At 42.6% G+C, this 27,648-nt stretch overlaps 2 protein-coding genes across 3 annotated transcripts in view; one reads left to right on the top strand and one right to left on the bottom strand.

Moving 5' to 3' along the window:
* On the top strand, nucleotides 1–27,132 carry cryzl1 (crystallin zeta like 1). 2 transcript variants are annotated; one of them, XM_023963054.1, is made up of 13 exons: nucleotides 1–164; nucleotides 11,194–11,271; nucleotides 17,760–17,832; nucleotides 17,907–17,951; nucleotides 20,605–20,673; nucleotides 24,238–24,371; nucleotides 24,442–24,553; nucleotides 24,647–24,667; nucleotides 24,809–24,907; nucleotides 24,988–25,088; nucleotides 26,709–26,747; nucleotides 26,847–26,892; nucleotides 26,968–27,048. In XM_023963054.1, exons 1-12 carry the CDS (start codon nucleotides 99–101, stop codon nucleotides 26,853–26,855), a joined length of 846 nt encoding a protein of 281 aa, XP_023818822.1. In that variant the 5' UTR covers nucleotides 1–98; the 3' UTR covers nucleotides 26,856–26,892; nucleotides 26,968–27,048. The 2 variants fall into 2 exon arrangements, with proteins under 2 accessions (XP_023818822.1, XP_023818821.1); XM_023963053.1 differs by having other exon boundaries at nucleotides 4–164; nucleotides 26,642–26,747; nucleotides 26,968–27,132.
* aprt (adenine phosphoribosyltransferase) overlaps nucleotides 13,183–27,648 on the bottom strand; it is a 30,064-nt gene continuing 15,598 nt past the window's right edge. The window contains exons 5-6 of the transcript XR_002874687.1: nucleotides 14,798–14,947; nucleotides 13,183–13,881 (exon numbers count right to left, since the gene is read on the bottom strand). The gene's annotated coding sequence lies outside the window, so the exon portion shown is untranslated. The remainder of the gene's footprint in view (nucleotides 13,882–14,797; nucleotides 14,948–27,648) is intronic.

Here is a 27,648-nt window from a genome sequence, read left to right as displayed (position 1 = left end):
CTCACAGTCTCAGAAACCAAAGAAGAAGAAGTCAGCTGATTAAAGATTGGTTTTATGGAAACATCGCACGCTTGCGCTTGAAGGAAAGGTGCACAAACATGAAAGGTTTGTTCTGCCGGGCCGAGGAAGGCGAGGCCGAGCCCAAATTCATCATTCAGGAAACGGTGAGAATTCGTTTCGCTTACTTGAGTTGAGACGACTCAAAGGAGTGCGCGCGAAGCAGGACAGGTGCGGGCTTGTGACGGGTTTTTAGTCAGATGATGTGCTTAAAAAATCAAGATAAATAATGTTAGAAAATTATTTATCCAGTGAAATGACCGCTCCGTTATTCCAGGTTTGAATCCCAGCACACGCACGCGCATCAAGCAATCTGAATGTGCACACACGTGTCCTTAAAAACTCCTGCTTCGGTGTCGAGGCGGTCTTTGCCGTCCTAAGTTCCTACCGCCCTGGTCTTTGAACAGGGGCGGTTCTCGCTAGCTTGGCGGCCTGGGCGAAACTAGAGCTGTCCACCTTAACACCTTCTCGACACGGCATCGATTTGGTTAAAAACCGGAAGTGTCGCTTGCACGTGTGGAACACATTGGCTGTTGGTCAGTGGTGGATCTGTTTGACCAGTTGATGAATGAGGAAAACCAGAGAGAGCAAAGAATAGAAGAGGGGACTGTGGTGGAGCAGGAAGTAAGAAAGATTAGTAAGGATGAAGTTTTTTTTTATTTTTTTAGATTTTTTTTGAAAATTTATTTTAGTAAGAATTAAAGAGAATGAAGAGTGGAAAGGCACATGGTCCTGATGTACCTGTTGAGCAGGGGTCTCAAACTTGCGGCCCCCACCGTAATATGGATGTTTAATGTTAATGCGTCCCGCCAGTTTGTATGACTGATGCTTTTTATTTGTTGTGCGCGGAGCTGATGAACCAACCAATCACAGGGGGGTATATGACTCTTGGGGGCGTGACATTGACCGGGCTTGAAAGCAGAGGAACATTTAAGGCAGGACACCTGACAGCCCCCTCCCCGCACCACAAGAAGGAGTTTCTTACTTCCCTTTTAAGAACGTGTTTATTCGCTCGTTATTTTCTAAATACATGCAGTCCGTGCTGAGCTTTTCTCTGGGTCGCATGGACCCGGAGGAGGGTTGAGGTTATGGTTACGGTCAGTCGCGGCGTACCAACCCCCCCACCGGTTCCAAACGGTTCTCATGCACGGCTGTCACGGCAGCACACCGCTCCCGCGGGAGGTGGGCTGGCCGAGGAGAATATATGTCCCACACCTACATGCGTGACAGCTAACCAGGCTTTAAGATTAAACATGTGCGAGTAACAACAAGATTTAGTCTTAGACACACTGAAAATATGTGTGGAAAATGCAGCGATAAACGTGTTTGAGAGGAACCAGCATCTCGCCTGGATCGTTAGCGAGACCAGGCCGAGGGGGGGGGGGGGGGATATAAAGACGAAGCTGCAGCAATGCTGAAGGAGAACAGGAAGTTGGAGTTGTCCTTAACATTCAATTTAGTTTTAATATGCCTCTCCCCCTTAGTACGATCTGTTATTATATCTTTTATCTTGATTTAAATGTTTTGTAATGGATGTAGCCTTTTTTTAATCAATTGGTATTTTAAATTATTTTAATGGATCACTTAACTACACAAACCATCAGGACACATGTCCCACAATGCATTGTTTTGTAGTCATCAGGGCAGCTTTCAGTCAGTTCAGTACTAAATTTCCAGCTGCATTCGCTTAGTTTTGTCCCTTGCTCCGCCCCTTTCCTCGTGATATTTTTGTGATGATTGACAGGTGATGTTTGTGCAAAAACAAAAACCTACGTCTCACACCAGGTGATCTGTTGCCGCATTTCGTCCACCTGGGTGATCTCAAACACGCTTATTGTGCATCTTGGCTGCACATAGTTGGTGTCACCAACATACATTTCCATCCGTTTTTAAGCCTTTGTCTGATCTCGGGTATCAGTAACGATTGTTCTGATCTCCAGTGAACAGCGCCCGTTATTTTATGAACCAGTTTGAATTTAGAATGAAAATATAGGAATGGCTGACCGGCTGCTCTACCATAACTTGTGACCAGGGTTCAAATGTGCAAAAAGTCATAAGAAAGAAAATCCAAAAATGGTTTCTGAATTTTGTTTCTCCTTTACTGATTTGTGGTTTAAGAGTAAACTTAAAATATAAATTCAACACAGACTCTAAATAGGGAGCACACACTCTCTGACTTCTCCACCCTAAATTTCAATAAGTCCAAGTCCAGTCCAGATTTCCTGACAATCATCTTCATCCACACTGAGGGTCTCAGCTGTTTGGGAGGAAGTGCTGCCAAGTGTCCATCAGTAAGACGTTGATAAGAGAAGCCGTGTTCAGAAGAACCATTGATGGAGGTTACAGAACTGTAGAATTTAAGTCTTCTTTTGTGTTAATAGTTATGATTCAACAGTGTAAACTGAACTGTGTTAATAAGGGCGTTTAAATTAGAAAATAGCAGAAATAGAAGACTAAATAAACAAAAATGTATTACTGATTTATTTACTTATTGATTTTTTTTTCTTTATAAACATATGTTTATTAAAGATTTTGTCAAAAAACAACATACATTTGAACAACCAATGAGATGAAAATACAAACAGGAAGAAAACAATCAAAAAAGACAAAAAAAAAAAAACAAAAAAAAAAAAAAACAGACACACAAAAACCAGGGCAAGAAATGAGAGTCTATAAAGGAAACTTAACATTACACTGCAATTTGAAATATCCTTTCCAAGCAATAAAGAAAAATTAAAAAAATAAAAAGTGGCACAATTAACTCTGTTGTGGGCGGGTTGTATCTTTTTTATACTTGGTTAAATGATCCAAAAAAGGCTGCCACACATCAAAAAATACATTTAGCTTATTTTCCAGAACATCTTGGATCCTTTCCATGTGCAGAACACTGGTGAGTTCAGAAAGCCACATCTTAAATAGAGGCACAGTGTCAGATTTCCATAATGTCAATATCATTTTTTTTGCAATCACCATTCCATAAACAACTGCTTTTTGTTCAGAGGAGTTAAAGCACAGAAGAGATGAACTATTTCCCAACAGAGCTAATTTGGGGTCAGGTACCAAGGTGCGTTTGTATAAATCTGAGAACCAGTGAAAAATCTCCTGCCCAAAGTGGTGCAGTTTAGGACAGGTCCAGAACATGTGGGTCAAAGAGCCCTCCGCAGATTTGCAGCGGTCGCATATGGGGGAAATGGTAAGAAAGCATTTGTGTAATTTAACCTTTGAGTAATGGAGCCTGGGCAACACTTTAAATTGAATTAATTGAAGTCTTGTATTTATGGAACAGGAGTGGATATTTTGCAGGCTCTTCTCCCAATGCCTATCCCCAATCTGTAGTCCCAGTTCTTCCTCCCAAGCATTTTTCAAGAAAAATCCATTACACCCCAGTTTTTCAGAAAAATTGTTTACATTCCTAGAAATTAGGTTTTTAGAGTCAGGTGGGCTCAAAAGAAGTTTATAAATGTCCTCATCTTCTGGGAGTGATTCAAAATTACGAATATTTTGTTGAACATAATTTCTAATCTGTAAATATCGAAAAAAATGTGTTGTAGGGAGAGAAAATTTATCTTTTAGTTGAGTAAATGATGCAAATTTTCTATTTATATACAGATGCTCCAGAGTAACTACTCCCTTCTGCCGCCATATTTCAAACGAGGAATCTAGAAAAGAGGGAGGGAAAGCATGATTCCGGCAAAGAGGAGAATGAATAGAAGTAGTTGGTAAAGCACAGCTCTTATTAATTTGATTAAAGATTTTAATACTATTTGAAACTATAAAATTCCCACTAGCTTTGGGAGTAGGAGCAGAAAAGAGAAGTGCAGGAAGCGAACTATGGTTAAGACTGCTGCTTTCTATGGCTACCCAGGGTGGAGTTTAAACAGTTAAATTGTTCTTATACCCGTCCTGCCAGTAAGTAAGAGCCCTGACATTCGCAGCCCAATAGTAGTGCTGAAAATTAGGGAGGCCGAGGCCCCCTTTCAACTTGGGCTTGCATAAATGGGTTTTGGAAATTCTGTGGGCTTTAAAACCCCAGATAAAAGGCAAAATTATACTGTCTGATGATTTAAAAAAATTCTTATTTATAAAAACAGGTACATTTTGAGAGAGGTATAAAAATTGTGGAAGAGAAACCATTTTAACAGCATTTATGCGACCCATCATGGAGATAGGCAGACCCCTCCATTTTTCAATGTCCATTTTTATTTTCTCTGCTAACTGTAAAAAATTCAATTTGAGTATAAGATTGGGTTTTCTTGGCAAAAAAACACCAAGATATTTTAATGTGTCTGTAATTTTAAAAGGTAAATTGTACAAAAAGTCAGGGTTGAGGTCAGCACCCAAAGTTATAAATTCACTTTACTGAAAATCAATTGTTTAGCCAGAGATTTCCCCAAAGGACTTAACTAAATCTAGAAGTGCAGGGACTGATTGCTCAGGGTTGGACAGAAAAAGGACTACACCGTCTGCATATAAGGAGATGTGATGATTCGTGTTTCCCAGTCTGACGGGTTCAATGAGGGGATTGTCTCTAATTGCTATAGCAAGGGGTTCAATAGCCAATGCAAAAAGTAATGGGCTTAAGGGACAGCCTTGACGTGTTCCTCTATGTAAATGGAAGGGTGCTGACTTTTCTTGGTTCGTGATTACTGAAGAGGAGGGGTCTGCATATAATAAAGTCACCCAGGATATAAACTGATCGCCCAGCCCAAACCTCTCCAGAACAGCAGCCATGTAAGCCCACTCCACCTGATCAAAAGCTTTTTCCGCATCTAAACAAAGGGCAGCCACCTTAGCACTCCCCCAATGCTTATGGTACATAATGTTCATCAGTCTTCTGACATTAAAAAAGGAAAATCTTTTGGGAATAAACCCAGTTTGGTCTGGGTGAACAATTGAATCAACATGCTTTTTTAATCTGTTGGCCAGTATTTTTGCGAAGATATTCATATCCACATTAAGCAGAGCTATAGGACGGTAGGAGGAAGTTTCTGTCTCGTCCTTGCCGTCTTTTAATACCAGGGAAATATTGGCTTCATATAATATTTGTGGCAATTTCACGTAATCAGTGGAATGTTTAATCATTCTTAGTAGCAGAGGAGCTATCTTAGCTGAATATTTCCTATAAAATTCAATGCCAAAACCATCAGGGCCTGCTGCTTTACCGTTAGAGAGTGATTTAATAGCATCCAGACTTTCCTGAATGGTAATTTCGGAATTTAAGAAATTTGGAGCTGAATCATACAACCTGGGAAGATTCAACTTATTTAGCCACGAAGAGATGTCACCCTTGGATTTTGATAAATAAAGCTCTTCATAGTATTCTTTAAATCTATCATTAATAGCTTTAGGATTAATTAGAATCTCGCCAGATTTTGAACGTATTTTATGTATAGCCCTACTGGCCTGTAAACCACGTAGCTGCCTAGAAAGAAGTTTATGTGGTTTATCGCCAAATTCAAAATGTTTTTGTTTAACCCTAATAAGTTTCCCACTTACTTTATTTGATAGGATAGAACTCTGCTCATATTTTAATTCAAGGATTTCTTGAAATGGGGGGGACAGGAGCTGGCCTTGTGAGCTTCTTCTAAACGCGCTAAATCACTTTCAATTTCTGTAAGGCGCTTCTCAAAGACGATTCAAAAGATATAATGTGCCCACGTAACACAGCTTTAAAAGTTTCCCATAGTACTGAATCTGTCACATCATTTTTGTCGTTAGTTTCTAGAAAATCTGAGATCTTAGAAGTCATAAAATGGGAAAAAGAGGAGTCAGATAAAAGGAGTGGAGAAAAACGCCAGAAGTATGTTTGTCTAGTGTGGGACAGATCCAAAATGAGAGAGGTTGGAGCGTGGTCTGGGATTTCCATGTTATGATAATTTGAGGAGACCACATTGGAAATTAGTTTAGAGTCCAGCAGAAAATAGTCTATTCTGGAATAGGATTTGTGCACCTGTGAAAAGTAGGAATAGTCCCTTCCTGACGGGTTGCATAATCTCCAGATGTCAACAAGATCCGTTGAGCACATCATAGTGTTTATAACATTAGAAGAAGTAGAAACTTGGGATGTATGAGTTGATCTGTCCAAATGTGCATCAAGTACACAGTTAAAGTCACCACCTGCTATCACATGAGTTTCAGAGAAATTGGGTATTAAATTAAATATTTGTCGAAAAAAGGAAGGGCTGTCAAAATTGGGACCATAAATATTCAGAAGTGAGACATGATATGAGTCTTTCTAATCAGTATAGCCACTCCTCTGGCATTACTAGAAAATGTAGATTGGTAAATCTGGTTAGCCCAGCTGCATCTGAGCATTTTTTCTTTTTCTGGTTTGATGTGTGTTTCCTGCAGAAAAACAACATCAGCAGCTAGAGATTTTAAGTGGGAAAACACTTTGGCTCGTTTGAGCACATGTCCCAATCCACGCACGTTCCAGCTTATGAATTTAATGCCACTATTATGCGAGGATGAATTAGGGTACATTCCAAGAAAGAAAAATAGCAGTGCGTAGATAGATTGCCCTTGTGTAACATTTAGTAACCGAACAGGTAACACAAAACAGAAAAAATAACAATATTACCCCCCAACCACCATCCCACTTTCCCAAACAAAGTGAGAATATACACCCCACATACTCACGTTGTGCTTGCAGGAACATGCAGAGCGACTAATATAACTTTTGAGAGCCCCCCACCCCCTCTAGAATGAGTCTCCAAGTTACATTACACAGAGAGAAAAAAAGAATTTGAACGAAAGATGGAGTTATGCAGAGTCAGCCTTCTTGCAATGAGTCAGCAAACACCTCTGCTTCATGCAGTGAAGAGAACACCTTGATGGCAGACCCATGCCAGACCCGTAATCTCGCAGGGTAGACAAATCCGCTCCGCGCTCCGTTGTCATGGAGACGTTTACGCACGTCAGCGAAAGCCCAGCGCTGTTTCACCACCTCAGCCGGGTAATCCGGAAAAATGTGGATGGATTTATCCTTATAGTGAAGAGGGAATTGCTTTCCGTGTGGGCGCCCGAGTCCCTGCGGCGGATGGCCGCAGGGACTCGGGCGCCCACACGGAAAGCATGATCCACTGCTACCGGCCCGCTAAGGTTATCCGCGCCCAGGAGTTCAGGTAGAAATTTGGAAACGAATTCCGCTGCGCGCCCGTTTTCGATCTTCTCCACCAGACCAACGATTCTGATATTATGTCGTCTGGAGCGAGCTTCCAGCTCTTGTATTTTCTGATGGAGAGTCTCATTCTCTGTGCGAAGCATGGTGAGCGTTTTCTCAGCCAGTGAAAGGCGATGGTCATGATCAGAGCTAGCCTCTTCAACCTCTTGTATCCGAGCCCCGAGATTCGCAAGAGATGCTTGGGTTGCAGCAAATGACGCCTCGAATTGCTCCGAATTGCGGAGAGGACGTCTGCAGGCTCTGGGTCCGGGCAGTCCGGTCCGCTAGCTGAGTCAGAGGCTAGCTCGGCGTGGTCGGCTAGCTCAGGCGGATTAGCCTCCACTCCTGGAGGTTTTAATGGCTTTTTCCATTTTTCGTATTTAGGTTTTGTCATTTTAACAAAGAAAGTAAAAAGCTCGCTGCTGCAGCTGTAAAAATGTAGTCAAAAAAATCTGTAAATTGCAAGAATGTTCTGTTGCTGCTCTGTTTACGTATTTTATTTTATTGAATGAGAGTTTTATAAGTAAATTTTCTACAGAAAACAGTTACTAATAGAGTATAGTTTAGTATATGTTCCATACAAATTTATTGGCTCTCAGACACTCACAAGGGGTGTGTGTGTGTGTGTGTGTGTGTGTGTGTGTGTGTGTGTGTGTGTGTGTGTGTGTGTGTGTGTGTGTGTGTGTGTGTGTGTGTGTGTGTGTGTGTGTGTGTGTGTGTGTGTGTGTGTGTGGTGTGTGTGTGTGTGTGTGTGTGTGTGTGTGTGTGTGTGTGTGTGTGTGTGTGTGTGTGTGTGTGTGTGTGTGTGTGTGTGTGTGTGTGTGTGTGTGTGTGTGTGTGTGTGTGTGTGTGTGTGTGTGTGCGCACAAATCAAAATTGAGTTTGAGACCCCTGCTAAGGAGGTAGGGAAGTGTCTAGGGCTACGTTCACACTGCAGGGCTTAATGCACAATTCGGATTTTTTCAAAAAATCCGAATTGTTTGCTAGACCGTTCACATTTCCAAGTAAATCCGAACTTTTGTGATCTCCAGTGTGACCGTGACACGAGCCAAACGAGGCCCGCATGCGCAGAAGCCAGAAGAATACTCAACGGTGAACGACGTCACTCGTTGTTTGCGGAGCCAACATTAACAATGGATGTCAACAACAGTGTTGTCAAAAGCGGAGCTCTTTTTGTAATATTAAATTTATTTTCACGAAGGAGCAGCACAATTACAATCTTATTTTAAGAAGGCATTGGAGTCGGGATCGTCTGTACCCACTGTAGTGGAAGAGGAATGTGTATGTGCTGGGGCCGCGCGCCCGCGTGTGTGTGTGCAAGCGCGTGCCGCGATAGAGAATAGGGGGGGGCAGTGTGGGCGCGCATTCATGTTGTGTGTTACGGAGGACGGTAATAAAAGAAGGTTTCCCCCAAAATAAATGCTATGGACTCTTTATTAACCCGTTCTGGAGAATCTAAGGATCAGAACAGGGAGGAGGAGGAGGATCGCCTCGGGTCCCCCGCGCTTCTGAGCACGGTGGAAAGGGGAGAAAGATAAAAAGTTATCGCGGGAAAGGTTCAACACCACGCTCTGCCATTTAGCTGGATTTTTTTTCAAAAACCGCCCAGTTGCGATAAGAGCCCTGGAGTTTGGCTTGAAAAGAGCGATCAGCCCAAATATTAATCCAATCGGGGATCTCGCTTCCCTTCCACTGACTGATCTCAGCAGCATCGTCCACCATGGTTAATGTTTACGTTCTCGTTCCCGCCTACTTCAACGCAAAATGATGACGTTTGTTGCGTGTCGATGACGTACAGTTCGGAATCAAGTCGCCTGGCCGGTCAGACGGCGGTCGCAATTGAAAAGAACGGCTACAATTCGGAATCAGGACGGCAAACCCACGGGGCCTGGGTCGCAATTGAAAAGATCGGATCTGTGTCATTCAGACTGTCATGAAAAGATCGGAATTGGGCCGCTTAGGGGCAAAAAATTCGGAATTGGGTCGTTTCAGCCTGCAGTGTGAACGTAGCCTAGGAGTGATGGGAGAGGAGTTTTTGACTGGCTCGTTCAACTGGATCTTACATGGGGAGAAGATGTCTGAGGAATGGAGGAGAACTGTGATGGTGCCCATCTTTAAGAATAAGGAAGATGAGCAGATTGGTGGTAACTATAGAGGAATAAAGCTGATGAGCCATACAATGAAGTTATGGGAAAGAGAAGTTTCATCGGAGTGGGTCTGTTTTTATTATTAGGTTAGATTACATTTATTTTAAACATGTAGAACAATAAAAAATAATACAATAAAAAAAATATAGTAAATAAATAAACAAGTCTCTGTTAGACTGAACTAAAAAAATACACGTTTGAAATGGAGAAGCCAATGCTTATTAAACCCTTGTGCTATCTTAGATGACCCCCCCCCCCTTCCATTGACGTGTTCTCCCTACCATGACAAAGGTGGATAAAGGTGGAAAGAGTTCATGTAATCCATGGACACCAGTGAAGATCACAAATCATTGAAGAAAAAAGGTTCAGAGCACTGTCTAGTGGGTCTAGATGACCCAACTCCCAACGTTAAAGTGCATAGGATAGCACAAGGGTTAGGCATACCTCTACTTTTTACGTATTAGTCCGTAATATTGTACATAATTATTTTTCTTTTTTTCTACGATTAACATTTCACAATAAATTATTGGATATTTCACAATTTTTGTTTTTCCATCTTGTATTTTAGGAACAGTTTTCTTTAAGTTTAAAAGTAAATGATATGTCTAGTATTTTTTTCTGTTGGTTCTCTAGGCTATTCCACAGGTTAATTCTGGACACAGACACACACTTTTGTAATTGTTCCAACTGCTGGTTGTTTAAAACTACCATGTCCCCTCAGAGAGTAATCTCTATCCCTTTGTGTGTAGAGTTTCTATATATTATGAGGTAATACCTTATTACTAGCTTCATAGAGGAATTCTAGTGTACATAAATTAACTATATTAAAAAAATTGAATAATTTGGACTAAAAAATGAAACAGTTGAAGAGAAAGTGAGGAAAAGAAGTGAAGTGTAGCTTGGAATGGGTGGAGAAAAGTGTCAGGTGTGATAGAAGAGTTTCATTTCAAATGAAAGGAAAGGTGTAGAAAGCTGTGGTGAGAGCAGCCATGTTGTTGGCCTAGAGATAGTAGCACAGACAGAAAGCAGAGCTGGAGGTAGCAGAGATGAAGATGCTGAGGTTCTCCTTTGGAGGGACCAGGATGGATAGGAATAAGTACATCAGAGGAACAGCACATGCTGGAGGTTTTGAAGATAAAGTCAGAAAGGCCAGACTGAGATGGTTTAGACATGTCCATGAGAGAGACAGTGAATCTATTGGTAGAAGGATGCTGAGTCTAGAGCTGCCAGGCAGCCTAGAGGAAGACCAAGGAGGATGTTTGTGGATGCAGGATGTGGATGAAGACATGAAGGTAGATGGTGTTAGAGGAGAGCAGGGGTGTCCAATTCCAGGCCTCAAAGGCCGGTGTCCTATATTTTTTCCAATCAACCTGCCTTTGAAGCTCCTAATTGGCTAAACACACATGATCCAGGTAATCAACAGCAGATGAGGCAGGGTTTCAGGCAGGGAAAACCAGCAGGTTGCCGGCCCTTGAGGCCTGGATTTGGACACCCCTGGAGTAGAGGATGCAGAAGACGGGGTTGGATGGAGGAAGTTGATTCACTGTGACGACCCCTGAAGGGAAAAGCTGAAAGAAAAAGAAGATGATTATTTTTATTTCAAGTACTAGATGGTCACATTGCTGTAGTGAGGCTTGGTCCTCCCAGCACTTGGCTGACCATTCATCTATCCCCAGGGAAGACATCCCAACCTACTAGTTTTTTCCCCGCTCAGCCTGATGCCCAATGTTCATCCCTATTTGTTAACAGATGTAATGTGTTATTCTTTTTATGTTTCAATGCACATATTGATCCAGAGACTGAGGTTTTCTTCCTGATTTTCTGCAGACTCTTCCAGAGGTCTTGGGCAGCCATCAGGTCAGAGTTCAGGTGAAGGCATGTGGACTCAGCCCAGTGGATCTAAAGGTAAGCCTGCCATGATCCACAGATGACAAGTGTTTAGCCCACCTAGACTGAGAAATGAGTTTCTTCTAAAAAAATATTTCATACCCATCCACAGTTGAAAAACAAGGTTAAGGTTTGCTTACAGACCGTAGATCTTCATCAGTCCTGTTCATCAGAGGATGTTCCATTCTTCACAGCAGAGGAGCCCCTATGGCGTTTCATCTCTGCCATAAAGTGAAAGGGCGTAAGTCCGGCGAGGCAGAGGGGCGGGACTTTCATTTTTCAGTGCAGGGGGTGTTAACAGGCGGCTCTTGAGCTGCATGCGGCTCTTTGCCTTTTATCATATTTTCTATATACAGTACTTTCACAACCATAAGGTGAAAGTCTTACATTTTCTCCAAAATGTACAGAGCGGCCCTAATGTGTTGTTGTGTGACTTCAGTAAAGAGGATCTAGGAGAGAACAGCATGATGACGGTACGGAGAGAGGTGAGGACGTGAAAGAAGACACACCCCCCCCCCCCCCCCCCCCCCCCCCAGTACAAAGGTGCAGAGATGTGCATTATGCCGAACAACTTTGGAAACCCTGGAAATGCAAAGAGACATGATTATGAAGCACAGTTTAAACTGAACCACAAATGCATTTCTAAAGAAAAAGGATTGTTTTTTTTTCTTTTAATCAGAATTGTTCGTTTCAAGGTTTGAATGCAGAAAGAGCAGCGAGCCGGCTGCCAAGGGACCGTCTACAAAGTGGGTACTCTGTGAAACACCATTCTGTAAAAATCAGTAGTAAACTTTTAAAAAGCGAATACGTGTCTATATTTATATGAACTGGTAATGAAGACTCGTCAGCATAGTCATGCTACATTATTATTATTATTATTATACTAAATTTTGTTAGAAAGTCAACCTCTATTTTATTTTATTGCATATACTTTTTAAAATTTAACAGAGATATGAATCTGTGGCGAGGTCCCGCCGAGAAAGGATGCAGAGGAGCCAAGGTGAGGAGGTTCGGTCTTTATTTCAAGAACAAAATTCCACAATTGCTCCACGCAGGGCCACACAGCGCATGGCACCTCAGTCTCACTCCTCCATTCTTTTTTTTTTTTTTTTTTTTTTTTTTTTGTTTTTTTTCTCCATTCTCACTACCAGTGATGCACCCTTTTAAATGATGAGCCCCTCCCATTGGGCGTGGCTCTTCATCATCTTCCAGGTGGCACCACAGGTAGATATTTCATACATAAAATATACACAAATACACAAAATAAAAACAGTGTGGGCCCCCTCGCCATCTGACGGTGTCACACCGTCACAGAATCATAACATAAATGCACAATAGCTCTGAAGATATTAAAACTTCTGTCACCAAACCTCCTGTACTGACTAATCATGATCTTATTGTCCTACTGCAATAAAGATTATGTCATAAATTCACTTTGTTTACTTTTAGGAATTTTTCATATTTACAAATGGATCAGATTTGGTCAAAAATCCTCAATAGCTTTGAAGATGCTGTAGTTACTGACACAAAACTTCCTGTACTGACTAATCAAGACCTTATTTTCCTACTACAATAAAGGTTTTTGTAAAAAAATTCTAGCATCTTCAGAGCTATCGAGGATTTTTGACCAAATCTGATCCATTTGTAAATATGAAAAATTCCTAGAAATAAACAAAGTGAACTATTGACATATTCTATATTTTAGTATGACGATAAGGTCATGATTAGTCCGTACAGAAGGTTTGGTGACAGTAGCTTCAGTATCTTTATAACTACTGATAACTTTAGTCATGATTCATAACTATTAACATTTCGAAAAGTATGTGCAACAAGAAAAATTAAAGATGGACTTTCCTAAAAAATATTTATTGCAACACGAATATGCTGACGAGTCTTCATTACCAGTTCATATAAATATAGACATTTATTCTTTTTTTGTGAAGTTATTGATTTTTACAGAATGGTGTTTCACAGAGGTTGCACTTTGTTAACGGTCCCTCTGCAACTGGCTCTGCATGTCTGCATTCACAGCTTAAGACGAACATGCTGATTAAAAAAGGCAACAAAACGATCTTTAGAAATGCAGTTGTGGTTCACTTTGTGTTAAGACGAAATGATTGAGATACTTGCTGACACATTTGAACGTTGATCAGAAGAGTTAGTGAAGCAGGAAGTCCGAATCTGTGAAGATCTTTCTAACTTTATCTTCAGCTGCCAGAGAATTTAAAATAATGAATCCATGGTTCACAAATGATGGCGCTGAAAAAACAACTCTGACAAGACAAGAAGACGCAGCAGCAGCTGAGTTTCCAGAGAAACAAGGCGAGGTTGACTGTGTTGGAAGATCGACTCGAGCGCAGCAACTTCCAGCAGATGACAATGAAAAGCTGTCCATCCTCCACTCCTTTTACTTGGAGGCAGCGCTGGGCGAGTTACGCCACACTTTTGGACTGTAGGACTTAAGTTTGGGCTGACGAGTCTGCTTTCACCGTTCTTTGGAGCCGCACAGCGACGAGACGGACTCTGACGATGACGGAAGTGAAGCTGGCGTGTCTGATAGAGATGTAGCCCAGCTGTTTCAGATCCAGAAGATGAGGACTTTGATGGATTTTAAATGCTGATTGATGACTGAAAAAAATAAAAAATTAATCACAACCAACTCAGTTTTGCGCTCGCTGCATTTTTCAAACACACACCTGCATGCATGTTTTAGTGGTATGTGTTCACATTAAATACAGAAAAAAACACCCAGAACTAAAACTGAGCCGTTTAATCCAGTGCTGTTGTATTGTAAGGAGAGGAGGGGGTTATAAATAATGTGGCTTTAATTGTGTGTTTGTGTGTGTGTGTCTGGCAGGTCAGTGTGTGGTGTGGCTCTTTGACTATCACAGTTAAAAATGTCTGCTCTTTGTTGTTGTTCGAACCCCCTGTTTGTGTTAGAGGCTTTCTTAGAAAAAAACGGCAACGTAACGTGGATTAAAACATTAACCAACAACCCAAAACCAAGGTAAGAAAGTGCAGCAGGTTTCTCATGTGAAAATCATTTGTTACCATTTTAATTCACGTTACAGCCGGCGTTTCTTTTCTATTGAAGCCCCAAAACAAAAGTCCCGCCCTGCTGCTTGACATGCAAATTTTAGCCAATCAGATCATCCAGAAAGGTTACTGCCCCCAAGTGACAAAAACGCCCCCTTAACACTGAGTGTGAATCCTGGTGAGGGCGCAAAGAGGAACTGACCGCGCTGGATCACGGCTCAGTTAGGATTGCAGGCCTGCAATTTTAAAATGGGGGGGGGGGTCGCTCGGGTAGAATTGCGCCTGCGCGGTTGTAAGGTTCCTCACTTAGTTCCTGAATACTACGCTCAGTTGTCTTTACGACCTTTCACTTTATGGCAGCCATGAAACGCCATAAGCCCCATCCACAACTGCATTGTATAGTACTGAATTGTGTATTTACTGTTCAAACCAAAGTAAAATCTCTGTCATAAGATTAAAAAGTTCAGCATTCAGATAAATTGGAGACTTTCTGTGTCAGGAAAAGTACCAATCTGTGGAAGAAGCTGTGCTTCAGCTTTGTCTCTGAAACCTCTCCATCCAAAGTTTCTCAGCTGCTGCAAGTTTGCCGCCTCCTTCGTGGATCATCTGATCATGTGCCAGAGCAGCAAGCTGGTTTCCCGTCTCTGTGGTTGTTCTCCTGAAATACATTTAGTTTCTAGTTTTTTACCCAGATACTGTACAGCCTATCAGGACCATGCATATTTGGAGAGAGACACATTCTTTCTAATTTAGTTTCTGTACATTACCACAGGGAATTTTAAATAAAACAACTCAGATGCCATTGAAGTGCAGACTTTCAGCTTTTATTCCATGGGTTAGACAAAAAGATTGCATGAAAATGTGAAACACTAAAGCATTTTTTAAACACAATCCCTTCATTTCATGGGCTCATACGCTGACCAAAAATATAAACGCGACACTTTTGTTATTGCTCCCATTTTTTATGGTATGAACTCAAAGATCTGAAATATTTTCTACATACACAAAATAACCAGTTCTCTGAAATATTGTTCACAAATCTGTCTAAATCTGTGATAGTGAGCACTTCTCCTTTGCCAAGACAATCCATCCCACCTCGCAGGTGTGCCATATCAAGATGCTGATTAGACAGCATGATTATTGCACAAGTGTGCCTTAGACTGGCCACAAGAAAAGGCCACTCTGAAATCTTCAGTTGTATCACACAGCACAATGCCACAGATGTCGCAAGTTTTGAGGGAGCGTGCAATTGGCATGCTGATAGCAGGAATGTCCACCAGAGCTGTTGCTAGGGAATTGAATGTCCATTTCTCCACCATAAGCCGTCTCCAAAGGCGTTTCCGAGAATTTGGCAGCACATCCAACCGGCCTCACAACCGCAGACCACGTGTAACCACACCAGCCCAAGACCTCCACATCCAGCATGTCCACCTCCAAGATCGTCTGAGACCAGCCACTCGGACAGCTGCTGAAACAATCGGTTTGCATAACCACAGAATTTCTGCACAAACTGTCAGAAACCGTCTCAAGGAAGCTCATCTGCATGCTCGTCGTCCTCATCGGGGTCTCGACCTCACTCCAGTTCGTCGTCGTAACCGACTTGAGTGGGCAAATGCTCGCATGCGATGGCGTCTGGATGAATCCCGGTTTACACTGTTCAGGGCAGATGGCAGACAGCAAATGGGGCGTCGTGTGGGTGAGGGGTTTTCTGATGTCAATGTTGTGGATCGAGTAGCCCATGGTGGTGGTGGGGTTATGTTATGGGCAGGTGTATGTTATGGGCGAAGAACACAGGTGCATTTCATTGATGGCATTTTGAATGCACAGAGATACCGTGACGAGATCCTGGGGCCCATTGTTGTGCCGTACATCCAACAATATCACTTCACGTTGCAGCATGATAATGCACGGCCCCATGTTGCAAGGATCTATTCACAATTCTTGGAAGCTGAAAACATCCCAGTTGTTGCATGGCCAGCATACTCACCGGACATGTCACCCATCGAGCATGTTTGGGATGCTCTGGATCGGCGTATACGACAGCGAGTTCCAGTTCCTGCCAATATCCAGCAACTTTGCACAGCCATTGAAGAAGAGTGGACCAACATTCCACAGGCCACAATGGACAACCTGATCAACCTTAGCCTTTTCTTGTGGCCAGTCTAAGGCACACCTGTGCAATAATCATGCTGTCTAATCAGCATCTTGATATGGCACACCTGCGAGGTGGGATGGATTGTCTTGGCAAAGGAGAAGTGCTCACTATCACAGATTTAGACAGATTTGTGATCAATCTTTCAGAGAACTGGTTATTTTGTGTATGTGGAAAATGTTTCACATCTTTGAGTTCATACCATAAAAAATGGGAGCAATAACAAAAGTGTTCCGTTTATATTTTTTGTCAGTGTAAGTAATGATCTATAAATGAAACGGGAGACAGGGAGCCAGGCTCTTCTGTGCTTCTGTTCTTCCCTCTCTGTTCGGTAGTGGTGTGCATTGGCAAAAGTACAATACAATACATATCGTGATACATTTCTCACAACATGATACGTATTGTGATACATCCAAAGACTGTACCGGAACGATTCCAAAAAAATATTTTTAAAGAGTATGAACGTACCTGAATATTAATATGCCTTCTATAATAATAAAATAATCAAATTCAGTTTATTTAATGATCACAATGCAATGTTAAGCACTGCAACTGTATTTCATACAACAAGTTGCTTTTACCCAAGCAAATTCATAGTGCTTTTCTTTTGGTAAATTTAGATATATTTGTTCTTAAAGGGAATAGTCAACTTGGTCTGATTTCCACAACAAAATATTTTTTAGTATCAGGAAAAGAAAAAAAGATTTTAATGAGCCTTAACCAATGGGCTAAGTTTCTGTAGTTAGTGCTTGCCTCATAACAACAAAAACTGCAGGGCTGACTGAATATTTAACACGAGTTGGTTCTCGCTGAGATTTTGTAGTTGTTTTGTGTGGTGTAGAGCTGCTCAAAGAGGCTCAGTGTACTGTGCTTTCAACTTGCGGTCGGGGGTTTAAGTGGAAAACAAGAGTCAGACGCTGTAGGACAATCATTAATAAATACAATCTTGACGGCATTTTAAATCGATACACCAGTATCACAGATTTAAATATTGCCATATATCGCCAAATTTATTTTTTCCTATACCCCTACTGTCTTAACCTTTTTTCTGCTTAGCTAAAGTCTAGTGTTATCTCAATTTGATGCTGTGTTGTTATCTGATTTCGGATGGACCTGACTTCAGTTAATTCTGCTCTTTAATATAACAATTTTCCCATCACCACTGTTTTTAAATGATAAAACACTCAATCATAAAAGCCATTAAAGAGTTTCCTTTGTTAGAGCTGACATGAAGAAGCTTTGTTCTCCATAAATCTGTTTTAAACCTGTGTAGAATCCATGTGATTTGCTGACAGCAGCTCTCTTTTGTCTACTGCAGCTACTCAGGGATGTCGGGATTCAGACGGATTTGGTTCCAGTGGGTAGGGAGGTGGCCGGTGTTGTCCTTCAAGGTGGTAAAAAAAAATAGGTGGCTCATCTGGTAACTTGACTTTTTCAACCAGTAACTCCATGCCTTTTTCCTCAGTGGGCCCCAAAGTGACATTCTTTCAGCCCAAAGATGAAGTTGTAGGTAAGAAACAGATATTTTTTAAAATCTCTTTGATTTGATTTGTTGGCTCAGACGTCCGTGATCAAACACTTCTCAAAGTCCTTCATGGTGTTAATAACGAGAACCTTGGACCGGTCCAGTGGACCAAGTGGTTTGACAAAGATCCCGCAGCCTTCAACCCAAGTGTTTTCAATCTGCTTACGCTTCCTGAGAAGCCTGGCATGTTTGGAGATTTCGGCATTCCTTCTGGTCAGATGGTTATTCAGATAAATAGCAGATCCATTCAGATTTTTCTTTTGGTTCATCAGAGCTAGCTTGTGTTTTTGATTCACAAACCTGATGAGGATCGCTGATTTATCTGTCTCCTTTCTCCGTCTCCTTTCTCCTGGGAAGCAGGTGGCAGATCTCAATGGTATTTAGATCCAGGGAAATCCTTTCAGACGTGAGAAATGATTCCACTTGGTGTTCTAAAGTCTCACCCTCGCACCCAGTTTCAGAAGAAATGCTAACAATGCTAGCGCAGTTAGCATTAGCTATGCTAACTCCAGCTGCATTTAGCTTTGCCCGAGGTTTGATCGGTACTCCAGAGAGAATGACATTATTCATCCTTACTTGTTGTTCCACATCGTCCAGTCTTTTCTCCAGAATGTCAACCCGGTTATCCCATTGCTCGTTTTGAGCTCGGAGTGTTCGGAACTCTTCCATTAGCTCCAGGAGCAGAGTTAGCTTAGCATTCACTTGTTCCATAAAGGGATACAATGCAGGTTGGATATCATCAATAGTCTTTTTAAGGTCTTCGTAGTAATGTTTTTTCTTAGGGGCCATGGTCAGCTCTCTTTTTTTGGAGAAAATCAACTTTTTAAGTCATTTGAAGATAGTTGTACACACCTGAGCCGGGGGTGTCCGTGTCCCTGTGGAGTGGGTTCTGGTCCTTGCCCCTGGGTGCTGGGCCTCGTCAAATTTCCAACTGTGGCCGAGCCTGGTAGGGCCATGTTTACAACACCCCTCGTGGGCCCCCCTTTTCCCAGGGGTGCCCCCCTCCTGGGCGGGGGCGGCTGGCCCCTGCCTTTCTCCTTTCTGGACCAACTGTGGGCCGGGTGGGTGACTGCCTGGAGTGCGGAACGGGTCTCCCTTGGGGGGTCCTGGCTCGTACCTGGGGTTGGGGCGGGGGGATGCCCAGAACTCCTGGGTGGTGAAGAGGTTCTCGTCTGGGGCTGCTTCTCTCCTGGTTGGGCTGGGGCGGTGCTCTCTTTCCCCCCATGCCTCCCTGCTCTCTGGCTCCGGGGGCCTCGCGGCGGTCCTGCTGGCCCTGGCCTGGGTGGCGGATGTCGTCGCCCGGGGGGCGGTTGTTATCTGCCTGCTGCCGTGTGGCTTTGGGGGTTCTGGCTGCCGCGGCTGCTGCGGCGGGGGCCTTGGTGTGGGGGTGGATGGGCACTCTCCCTCCTTTTCACATTCCATCATCCATCTTAGAAGAACATAAACACTCACTTAAGCACAGGAGTAAGCTCACCTTTGCACTAATAGTTTGCGTGATTGATTAAATGAAAAATTTCACACTAGTTGGTTTGAAGACATAAGTATGCGTGTGTGAACACTATCTGTTTTGTATACGTGTTGACTTGTGGACATTTTTGCAACTAACAGGTGTGTTTATAACAATTGAGTGTGTGTGTGGACAGACCCCGCCCTTTGAGATTTGTACTACATTTGAACCTTACCGTAATGATAAACATCCAGTAGCTTGTTGTTTTATGCTGCTTCATGGTTTTCCCCCCCCCCCCCTCCTATGATCACCCTCCCACCCCCCCCTAACATCCTTCTCTCTTCTTCCCTCCTTTCCTTTTCCGTCCAGTCCAACACCAAAGATTTTCAAATATGATTAAAAGGAATAAAGTTTGGCCTCGATTACAAAAGGGGTTTATTCAGACATACCTTTGGTTTGTCTGAAGATTAATAACCCCTCTTGTTAAAGTAAAATATGTCCAACACAAGAGGCCCTCAGCTCTCATCTGTCTGCCCAGCTGTTGGACAGGACAAGTTAAAAAAAAAAAAAAATGAAGATAGTTATATAGCCACAGTGAGCCGTGCTGTAACCCGGAACCGGGATAAAAAAAAAATCAGGGGGATAAGGGGGCTTTGATTTTCTCACAAACAAACTGATGAAGATGACTGCAATATGCAGAAGGTGCAGCTCTCCTGGGTTTGCGACAGAGCAGCTTCCTGCTCCTCTGACCTTCTCAGTGGATCTTTGAGGTGGATCTCTCTGCGTTTTGGGTTGCAGCTGCCTCTGTCACATTTTCTGTTCAGCTCTTCTTCTGAACTCAAGTTCTGGTGAATCCTGAGTTGGGTATGGATCTCTGGTTTGTTAATGTTGCAAACATTAGTAGATGAGCTTACTCAGATATGCTTTAATGTTTGCTGGTCTGGACTAAAAACTGCAGCACATCATGAACACTAACTTCAGACCAGAGATGCTTAACCAGCTAATGAAAATATTGCTACCCCCAACCTCCCATCCTCCCCATCACTTCTTACACTAAAGCCCTCATAGAGGGGGTCTAACTCCCCAGAACAGAAACCCAGGTTTTGTCTGCCTGGTCAGATTATGTTCAGAATGTTATGTTCATTTCCATATAGACTGGAATTTTGTGTCATCTCTTCTAATCCTCTGCAGGCATCCTCCCCCTGGACTCTTTGTGTTCTGGGCTCTGTGAAGTAATAGATGTGGATGAATGTGTTCTAGGTAAGACCTGCTATACACTCCCAAAAGGAAAGCTGCTTTTCTTTTCAGGTACATTGATAATCTCTGTGTAATATTAGAAGCTGTAATTTGCTGTTCCATCTAAAGAACAGTTCTTCTAAAGCACGTGTCAAACAGAAGTCCTGGGGGCCAAATGTGGCAATGTGTGTAATACATGTTCTTTCTAGCTCAGTTTTGTCATTTTTCTTTTTTCACTTGGACAGTTTGATACTTTAAGAATGGAGTTATGTGAGTTTTAATAAACGGAAAAAAGTTAAAAGGATTTATGCTAAAGTAACAAAGCAAACATATGTTTTCTATGCAGAGGTTGCACTTTGTTGACGCTCCCTTGGCAGCCGGCTCGCTGCATGTCTGCATTCCCAGCTCGAAGAGAACAACTCTGATTAAAAAGCAAAAAAACGATCTTTTTTCTTTTGAAATGCTTTTGTAGTCCCCTCTCTGTGTTAACACAAAAGGATTGAGATACTTGCTGACACATTTGAACGTTTATCAGAAGAGTTATTGAAGCAGGAAGTCGAATCTGTGAAGATCTAATTTAACCGAACTGCAGCTGCTCTATTCCCGTGTTCCTCCACGTAGCTGATAGCTAGCAGTTTAAACTGTGCTTCATAATCGTGTTGCTTTGCATTTCCAGGGTTTCCAAAGTTGTTCTGCATAATGCACATATCACGCTGTTCTCTCCTAGAGCCTCTTTACTGAAGTCACACAACAACACATTAGGGCCGCTCTGTACATTTTGGAGAAAATGTAAAACTTTTATATTTGCCTTATGGTTGTGAAAGTACTGTACATACATAGAAACTATGATAAAAGGCAGAGATCCGTATGCAGCTGAAGAGCCACCTGTTAACCCCTCCCTGCTCTGAAAAATGAAAGTCCCGCCCCGCTGCCTCGCTGGATTTTGACATGCAAATTTCGGCCAATCCGATCAACCAGAATGGTTACTGCCCCCAAGTGACAAAAACGCCCCATTTACACTGCACACAAACCCGGGCAAGCGCACAAAGGGGAAGTGAGTGGGCGGGATCACGGCTCAGGTCTGCATTGCAGGCCTGCAGTTTTAAAATGCGGGGTCGCTCGGGTAGAATTGTGCCTGCGCGGTTGTAAGGTTCCTCACTTAGCTCCTGAATACGCCGCTCAGTTGTCTTTACGACCTTTCACTTTATGGCAGCCATGACACGCCATAGACAGTCCCTATGCTAGGGGGGGGGCGAACACGCGGCTCTTGACTGCATTCAGCTCTCGGCCAATGAGAATGCGGCTCTTTGCCTCTTACCATATTTTCTATATACCGTATTTTCATGAACACACAACTATGTTGCGGTGCACCTAATGTGTTGTTGCGTGACATTGGTAAAGACGACATAGGAGAGGACAGGATGAGAACGATAAGGAGGGAAGTGAGGACGTGAAAGAAGACACCCCCAGCCCGAGTAGTACAAACGTGCCGGTATGTGCATGATACAGAACGACATCGTTTTGGAAAGCCTGAAAATGCTGCGAAGAGACACGATTATGAAGCACAGTTTAAACTGCAAGCTATCAGCTGCGCAGAGGAACATGGGAATCCAGCAACTGCAGAGAATTCACGACTCATGAAGCCATGGTTCACAAGTGGAGGAAGCTGGAAAATGAACTCCGACAAGTCAAGAAGACGCAGCTGAGTTTCCGTCGAAATAAAGCGAGATGGCCCGAGGCCAACTTGACTGAAGGCAGTAACGCTTGCTGAGGAAATGAAAACTGAACATTTTCAAGGAGGTCTTGGTGCTTTCGCAGCAACTTCCAGTGGATGACAATGAAAAGCTGTCCATCTTCCGCTCCTTTTACTGTGAGGCAGCGCCGGGCGAGTTATGTCACAGTTTGTGAATGGATTGTAGAAACTTGGGCTAACGTGTCTGCTTGCACTGCTTTCGAAGTGCTGAAAAGCCAGCATCATTCATGAGGAGCTGCACGGCAACGAGACGGACTCTGACAAAGGCGAAAGAAAGGGTGTTTTTTTAGTAGATATTTGTTCATTTCAGATACAGAAGATGAGGACTTGGATGGATGTTTGGATGCTGATTAATGACTGAAAAAAAAAAAAAATCACAACCAACTCAGTTTTGCTCCAGCTGCCTTTTAAAAACACACACTAGCATGCATGTTTTACTGGTATGTGTTAACGTGCCCGCGCCCTAAAGTCTAACACCTTTTGAATGTGTCAAATACTGAAAAAGAACCCATAAGTGAAACTGCACCCTATGGTCGTGAAAATACGGGTATCGTGGCTCTTTGCCTCATTTCATATTTAGTTTTTTTCGCCTCTTAAACCAAACTCAAATCCATCAGAATGTCATAAAAAAAAAAAAAAAAATCATTTGGCAAAGTGGGTGTTTTGACACTGTTTCCAGAGCAGCAAATGTTTTAATATTCCATCAATTGTCAGTTTTTCATGCAATTAGTCAATTATTAGTTTTTAAATAAAAAATAAGTTAGAAAAGTAACATGTTTTAGTGAAGGTCGAAATTACATTTATGCTTCACACAACTGAAATGTAATGAATTTAATGTGTTTACTGTGAATATAAATTACTTAGAAACCAGAAGGATGCTGTGTCCAGATGTTTGTGTATTTGTTGGTCTAAGTGTCATTGAAAGAGGAATGTTGAGATACAAAGAATTACCTGTTAAATACTGTTGGATAAATAGTGAAATGTTCAGTTTTTATCATCGTAAATCTGACTTCAGAGGAGTCGGTGCCTCACCAGCCATCAACCTCACTGCACGTCATTGAGTAGTAGTGTGTGTCAGAGAGGCAGAGAATCAGATAGTGAGAGTGTGTGTGTGTGTGTGTGGAGGGGGTATCTGACCTCCAGGGTAGTTGCTGTGTTAACTCTGGCTAAGCTGCATTTGATGTGTGTATTAAGGGTGGACACTTTCCTTGAAATAAACACAAGTACGTTGTGTTGTAGGGAGAGGAGTGTTTTATGGAAAATTATACGGCTTTAATTGCGTGTTTGTGTGTGTACGTCTTGGCGGCAGTGCGGCTCATGCGGTAGAGCGGGTCGTCCAATGATCGAAGGGTTGATCCCCGCTCCCACCAGTCAGAAACTGGCAGCCATGCCTCTGTCAGTCTGCCCCAGGGCAGCTGAGGCTACATCAGCAGTTACCATCACCCATATGAATAATGGACACATTGGAAGAACTTTGAGCACCAAGAATCAGCACAGATAAATCGAAGCCATTAATATGATTATTATTATTATTATTGGCAGGTCAGTGTGTGGTGTGGCTCTTTGACTCTCACAGTTTCGGCTCTTTGTGTCAAACTTGTTTGCCACCCCTGCCCTATGCTGTGTGGCCCTCAGTGAAAATGAGTTTGACACCCCTGTTCTAAAGGTTCTCCTGATGTTTCCGACGATTCTTCTGATAGCTTTTTGAAAGTCCTTTTCACAGCTCTCCTAATGGTTTTGCAGACAGTTTTTCTGGTGGCCTTCTGCACTTCTAATGGGAAATCCGAGCTGCTGTTTCAGTCTTTTAGGGTGATGCATGTTTGGATGTTCTGCAGTTCGGAGGCCAGAGAAGCTGAGTGCGACCTGCGCAGCTGCCACACTGCGGGATGGTGTCCGGGCTTATACCGCTCTCCACACACATGCTGGTATTGCAGCAGGACACACGCTGCTGGTCTTAGATGGAAGCAGCGTACGTAAAATTGAAGGTACTCCTCAAAGTTGAGAAGGACTCCTCTAAGCTCTCTTCCTGGTTTCTGCAGAACTTTGGCCTCATGTGCATCCAGCTGGCTTCTTATTGTGGACTGAAGGTCCTGGCCACGTCCAACTCAGCAGAGGAGCAAGCATTTCTGGAGCAGCTCCGGCCTGCTGTTGGTGTGTTCAGCTTATATATGTTTAAGGCCCACCCGTGATGTACTTTCATTTGCTATCCTTCCCTCTTTTCTCTCCATCTCTTTGTCTCCTCAGGGGTTCAGGAGCCGCTGGTCGGTGAGATATTCTCTGTTCCATCTGCTTCTATTCTTCTTCTTTTTTAGCTAATATCTGCACCTGTTCATCTAGTAATGTTCCCAACATGAACACCTGCAGAAATGTACCTCCACTTATCCAAACTGTTGTCATTGTATTAAGCTAGAGTCATTCCAGTCTACAACGGCTCCTCAGATTTGCTGTCTGCAGTTTTGGAGGAGACGGGAGGGCTAGGGGTGGATGCAGTCATCGACTCTGGAGGTGAAAACTCTGCAGCCTTCAGTATGTGCATGAAAAAACTCAACGTCAGAGTTTGTCTTTGTTTTTCCTTTCATGTGAAGTTTGTCTGTTCATCGAGGAGAAGTTACTCCCACACAAACATGACATCATCAGCATGCTGTCAGCGGGGGGAACTTGGGTCACATCCCATCAGGACTTGCAGGTGAGCATTTAGGATGCTGGTTTTCTGGGTCTGGAGCTTTTATGAAGACATTTTATGAACAAAGACACTTTTGTGCAGAATGTTGAGTCTTGATTCCATTGTTTGCACATCCAGTCTACTAGAGTTTGGTGGATTTCTAATAGGGTCGGTTGGAGTTCGCTTCTCACAGTCAGCCGTGGAGTTTAGAGTCCAGAAGGATTTTATTGCTGAGTAAACAGAGAAAGCTTGGTCTTGAGGCTTTGCTGTTTGTAGATCAGGTTTTTCCATCAATACCTCCAGCTCTCTGGAAGATTCCAGGTAAAAAACTGAATTTTTTTCATCCTATTCTCACAGAATGACCAATGATGACTCCCTTAGCTTTAACCCTTGTGCTATCTTAGATGACCACACCCTTACATTGACGTGTTCTCCCTACCATGACAAAGGTGGATAAAGGTTCACATATCATTAAAGAAAAAAGGTTCAGCGCACTGTCTAGTGGGTCTAGATCAGTGTTTTTCAACCAGTGTGTGTTCCGTGGGAAATTGCCCTCATTCACTGATCTAAAAACATTTTCCATCTCCAGGATATCAGCTCTGTGTTCATCCAAACAGGCCCTGATAAAACACTGAGGAGTTAGGATATGAAAGATCATAAAATACTTTTTTCTTTGTGTTTATTTGATTCTATTAAAGACATTTTGATAAGAATGACGGTACTGCGATTTAGCCGCAGCTACAGCTGTTTGCGGCAAAGTCCCGCCCCTTTAACTGTCTCCACCAATCATTCTTGGAGGCTTAATCACACGTCATCAGTCTGACCAATCAGAAGTGGTTAAAGTCTTCACTTCCTTGTTCTGATTCTGCTCATAAAGTCTCTCAGTTCTAACAAAAATACCAGCTAAAGCTCGTCTTTAGCGGTGTAGCTTTCCACAGAATCCGGTATCAGACCGTGGAACAAGTGAACAAAACCACGAAGCTCAGAGAAGAGAGTCTGTCTGCCATCACTACATCTCCCATGATGCATTGGGTTAAAGTGACAGCGTCTCGGCGCACAATGAGTCTTCCTTTGACGTCTTGAAACAACAACGAACACACAAACTGTTTTTAAATCTTCTAACTTAACTTTTATTACATCTTTTAGAAAAAACAGCTGCAGCTTCCAGCTTTTTCTGCCACAATTATCACAAAAATGCACGTGAGATCATGGAGGGGCTGTAGATCAATACAGACTAGGAGTTTCTCCTTTTTTTTAAATTTTTGAATGCTGGTGTGCCGCGGATTTTTGACAAGGTGGCTCAAAAAACGGTTGAAAACACTGATCTAGAGGGTCTAGATGACCCAACTCCCAATCTTATAGTACCTAAGATAGCACAAGGGTTCAAAGTCTTCTTTGTTGTTTTGTTTTTCGCCATAAATACTGCCTTAATGTCAGTGTCTTCATGAAACTTTAACAATTCTATATTTTTATGATACAAATGAGCCATAACAGGCAGCAAAGGGTTCATTTTCATTTGAATCTAAATACTTGAGTCTTAAACAGAAAAAGAATGTGTTCACTTCTGTTTTTCACAGCTTGATCCTCCAGACTGCAGGTTACTGTTTTTGAAATCAGCATCTGTGTCTTTTCTGAATCCTGAAGTGTGGACGACCTCATCAGCTCAACAAGGACGATACCTCCGTATCCTCTAAACAGAACCTAATCTGAATACTGCCTCTTCAAAATGAGAAGAGCGTCATTCTACTGTTAGAAAATATTTCTTTAACATTCTTCATTCAGACATCCTGAAGGACGTTATTGAGAAGATGTCCACTGGAGTTCTCAGGTATGTCCAACATTTCTGCATGCACTTCTGATCCCGTCATCAGAACAGTGGGAACTTTTTCCCATGTCTCTGCAGACCTCGGCCACAGGAAGCCATGCCTCTGTATGAAGCTGTGGTTGTTATGGAGACCATCCAACGTCAGCTGAGGAAAACAGCTGTGATTCAGCTCTGACAGAAATCGGCCCACAGCTGTTTATAGAAAATGAAACCATGAAATAAATCTGACAGTATAAGACTGTGTTTGCGTGCAGAAATTCTTTTAGACCAGATTACAACTTTCATCTATCCATTCATCCACTAAACCCATTTTATCCCTTTTGGGGTCACTTGACTGCTGGAGCTATCCCGGCGACTTGTGGGCAAAGGCAGGGTCCACCCTGGACAGGTCACCCGTCTGTCTCAGGGCCACAGTCACACTCACATTCACACCTAGGGACAATTTAGATCAGCGGTCTGCAACCTTTACCACTCCCTAAGAGCCATTTGGATCAGTTTCCCACAGAAATGAAAACAGCAGCAGCCTTTGGAAAACCTGGTGTTTCCAGTGAACGGCATCATTTCACTCATTTCAAGTTTTCACTCGTTATTCACTTCTCATTCAACATGTACTGTCTTCAGAGGCGTTCCTGGCTAGTTTGATGCCCTGGGCGAAAAAAAAACATTTATTTTACTTTATTATTTAACATAAGTAAAACATGCTTGTATAGTGTTAAGTGTGAAGTCAGTTCAGTATTTTCTTTTTGAAGGCTGGCTATC

This window comes from Oryzias latipes, chromosome 15 (assembly GCF_002234675.1).
Source record: "Oryzias latipes chromosome 15, ASM223467v1".
In the NCBI taxonomy this organism is placed as follows: domain Eukaryota; kingdom Metazoa; phylum Chordata; class Actinopteri; order Beloniformes; family Adrianichthyidae; genus Oryzias; species Oryzias latipes.
The sequence above is the reverse complement of the archived record's forward strand: the minus strand, read 5'-3'. Positions and strand labels throughout refer to the sequence as shown.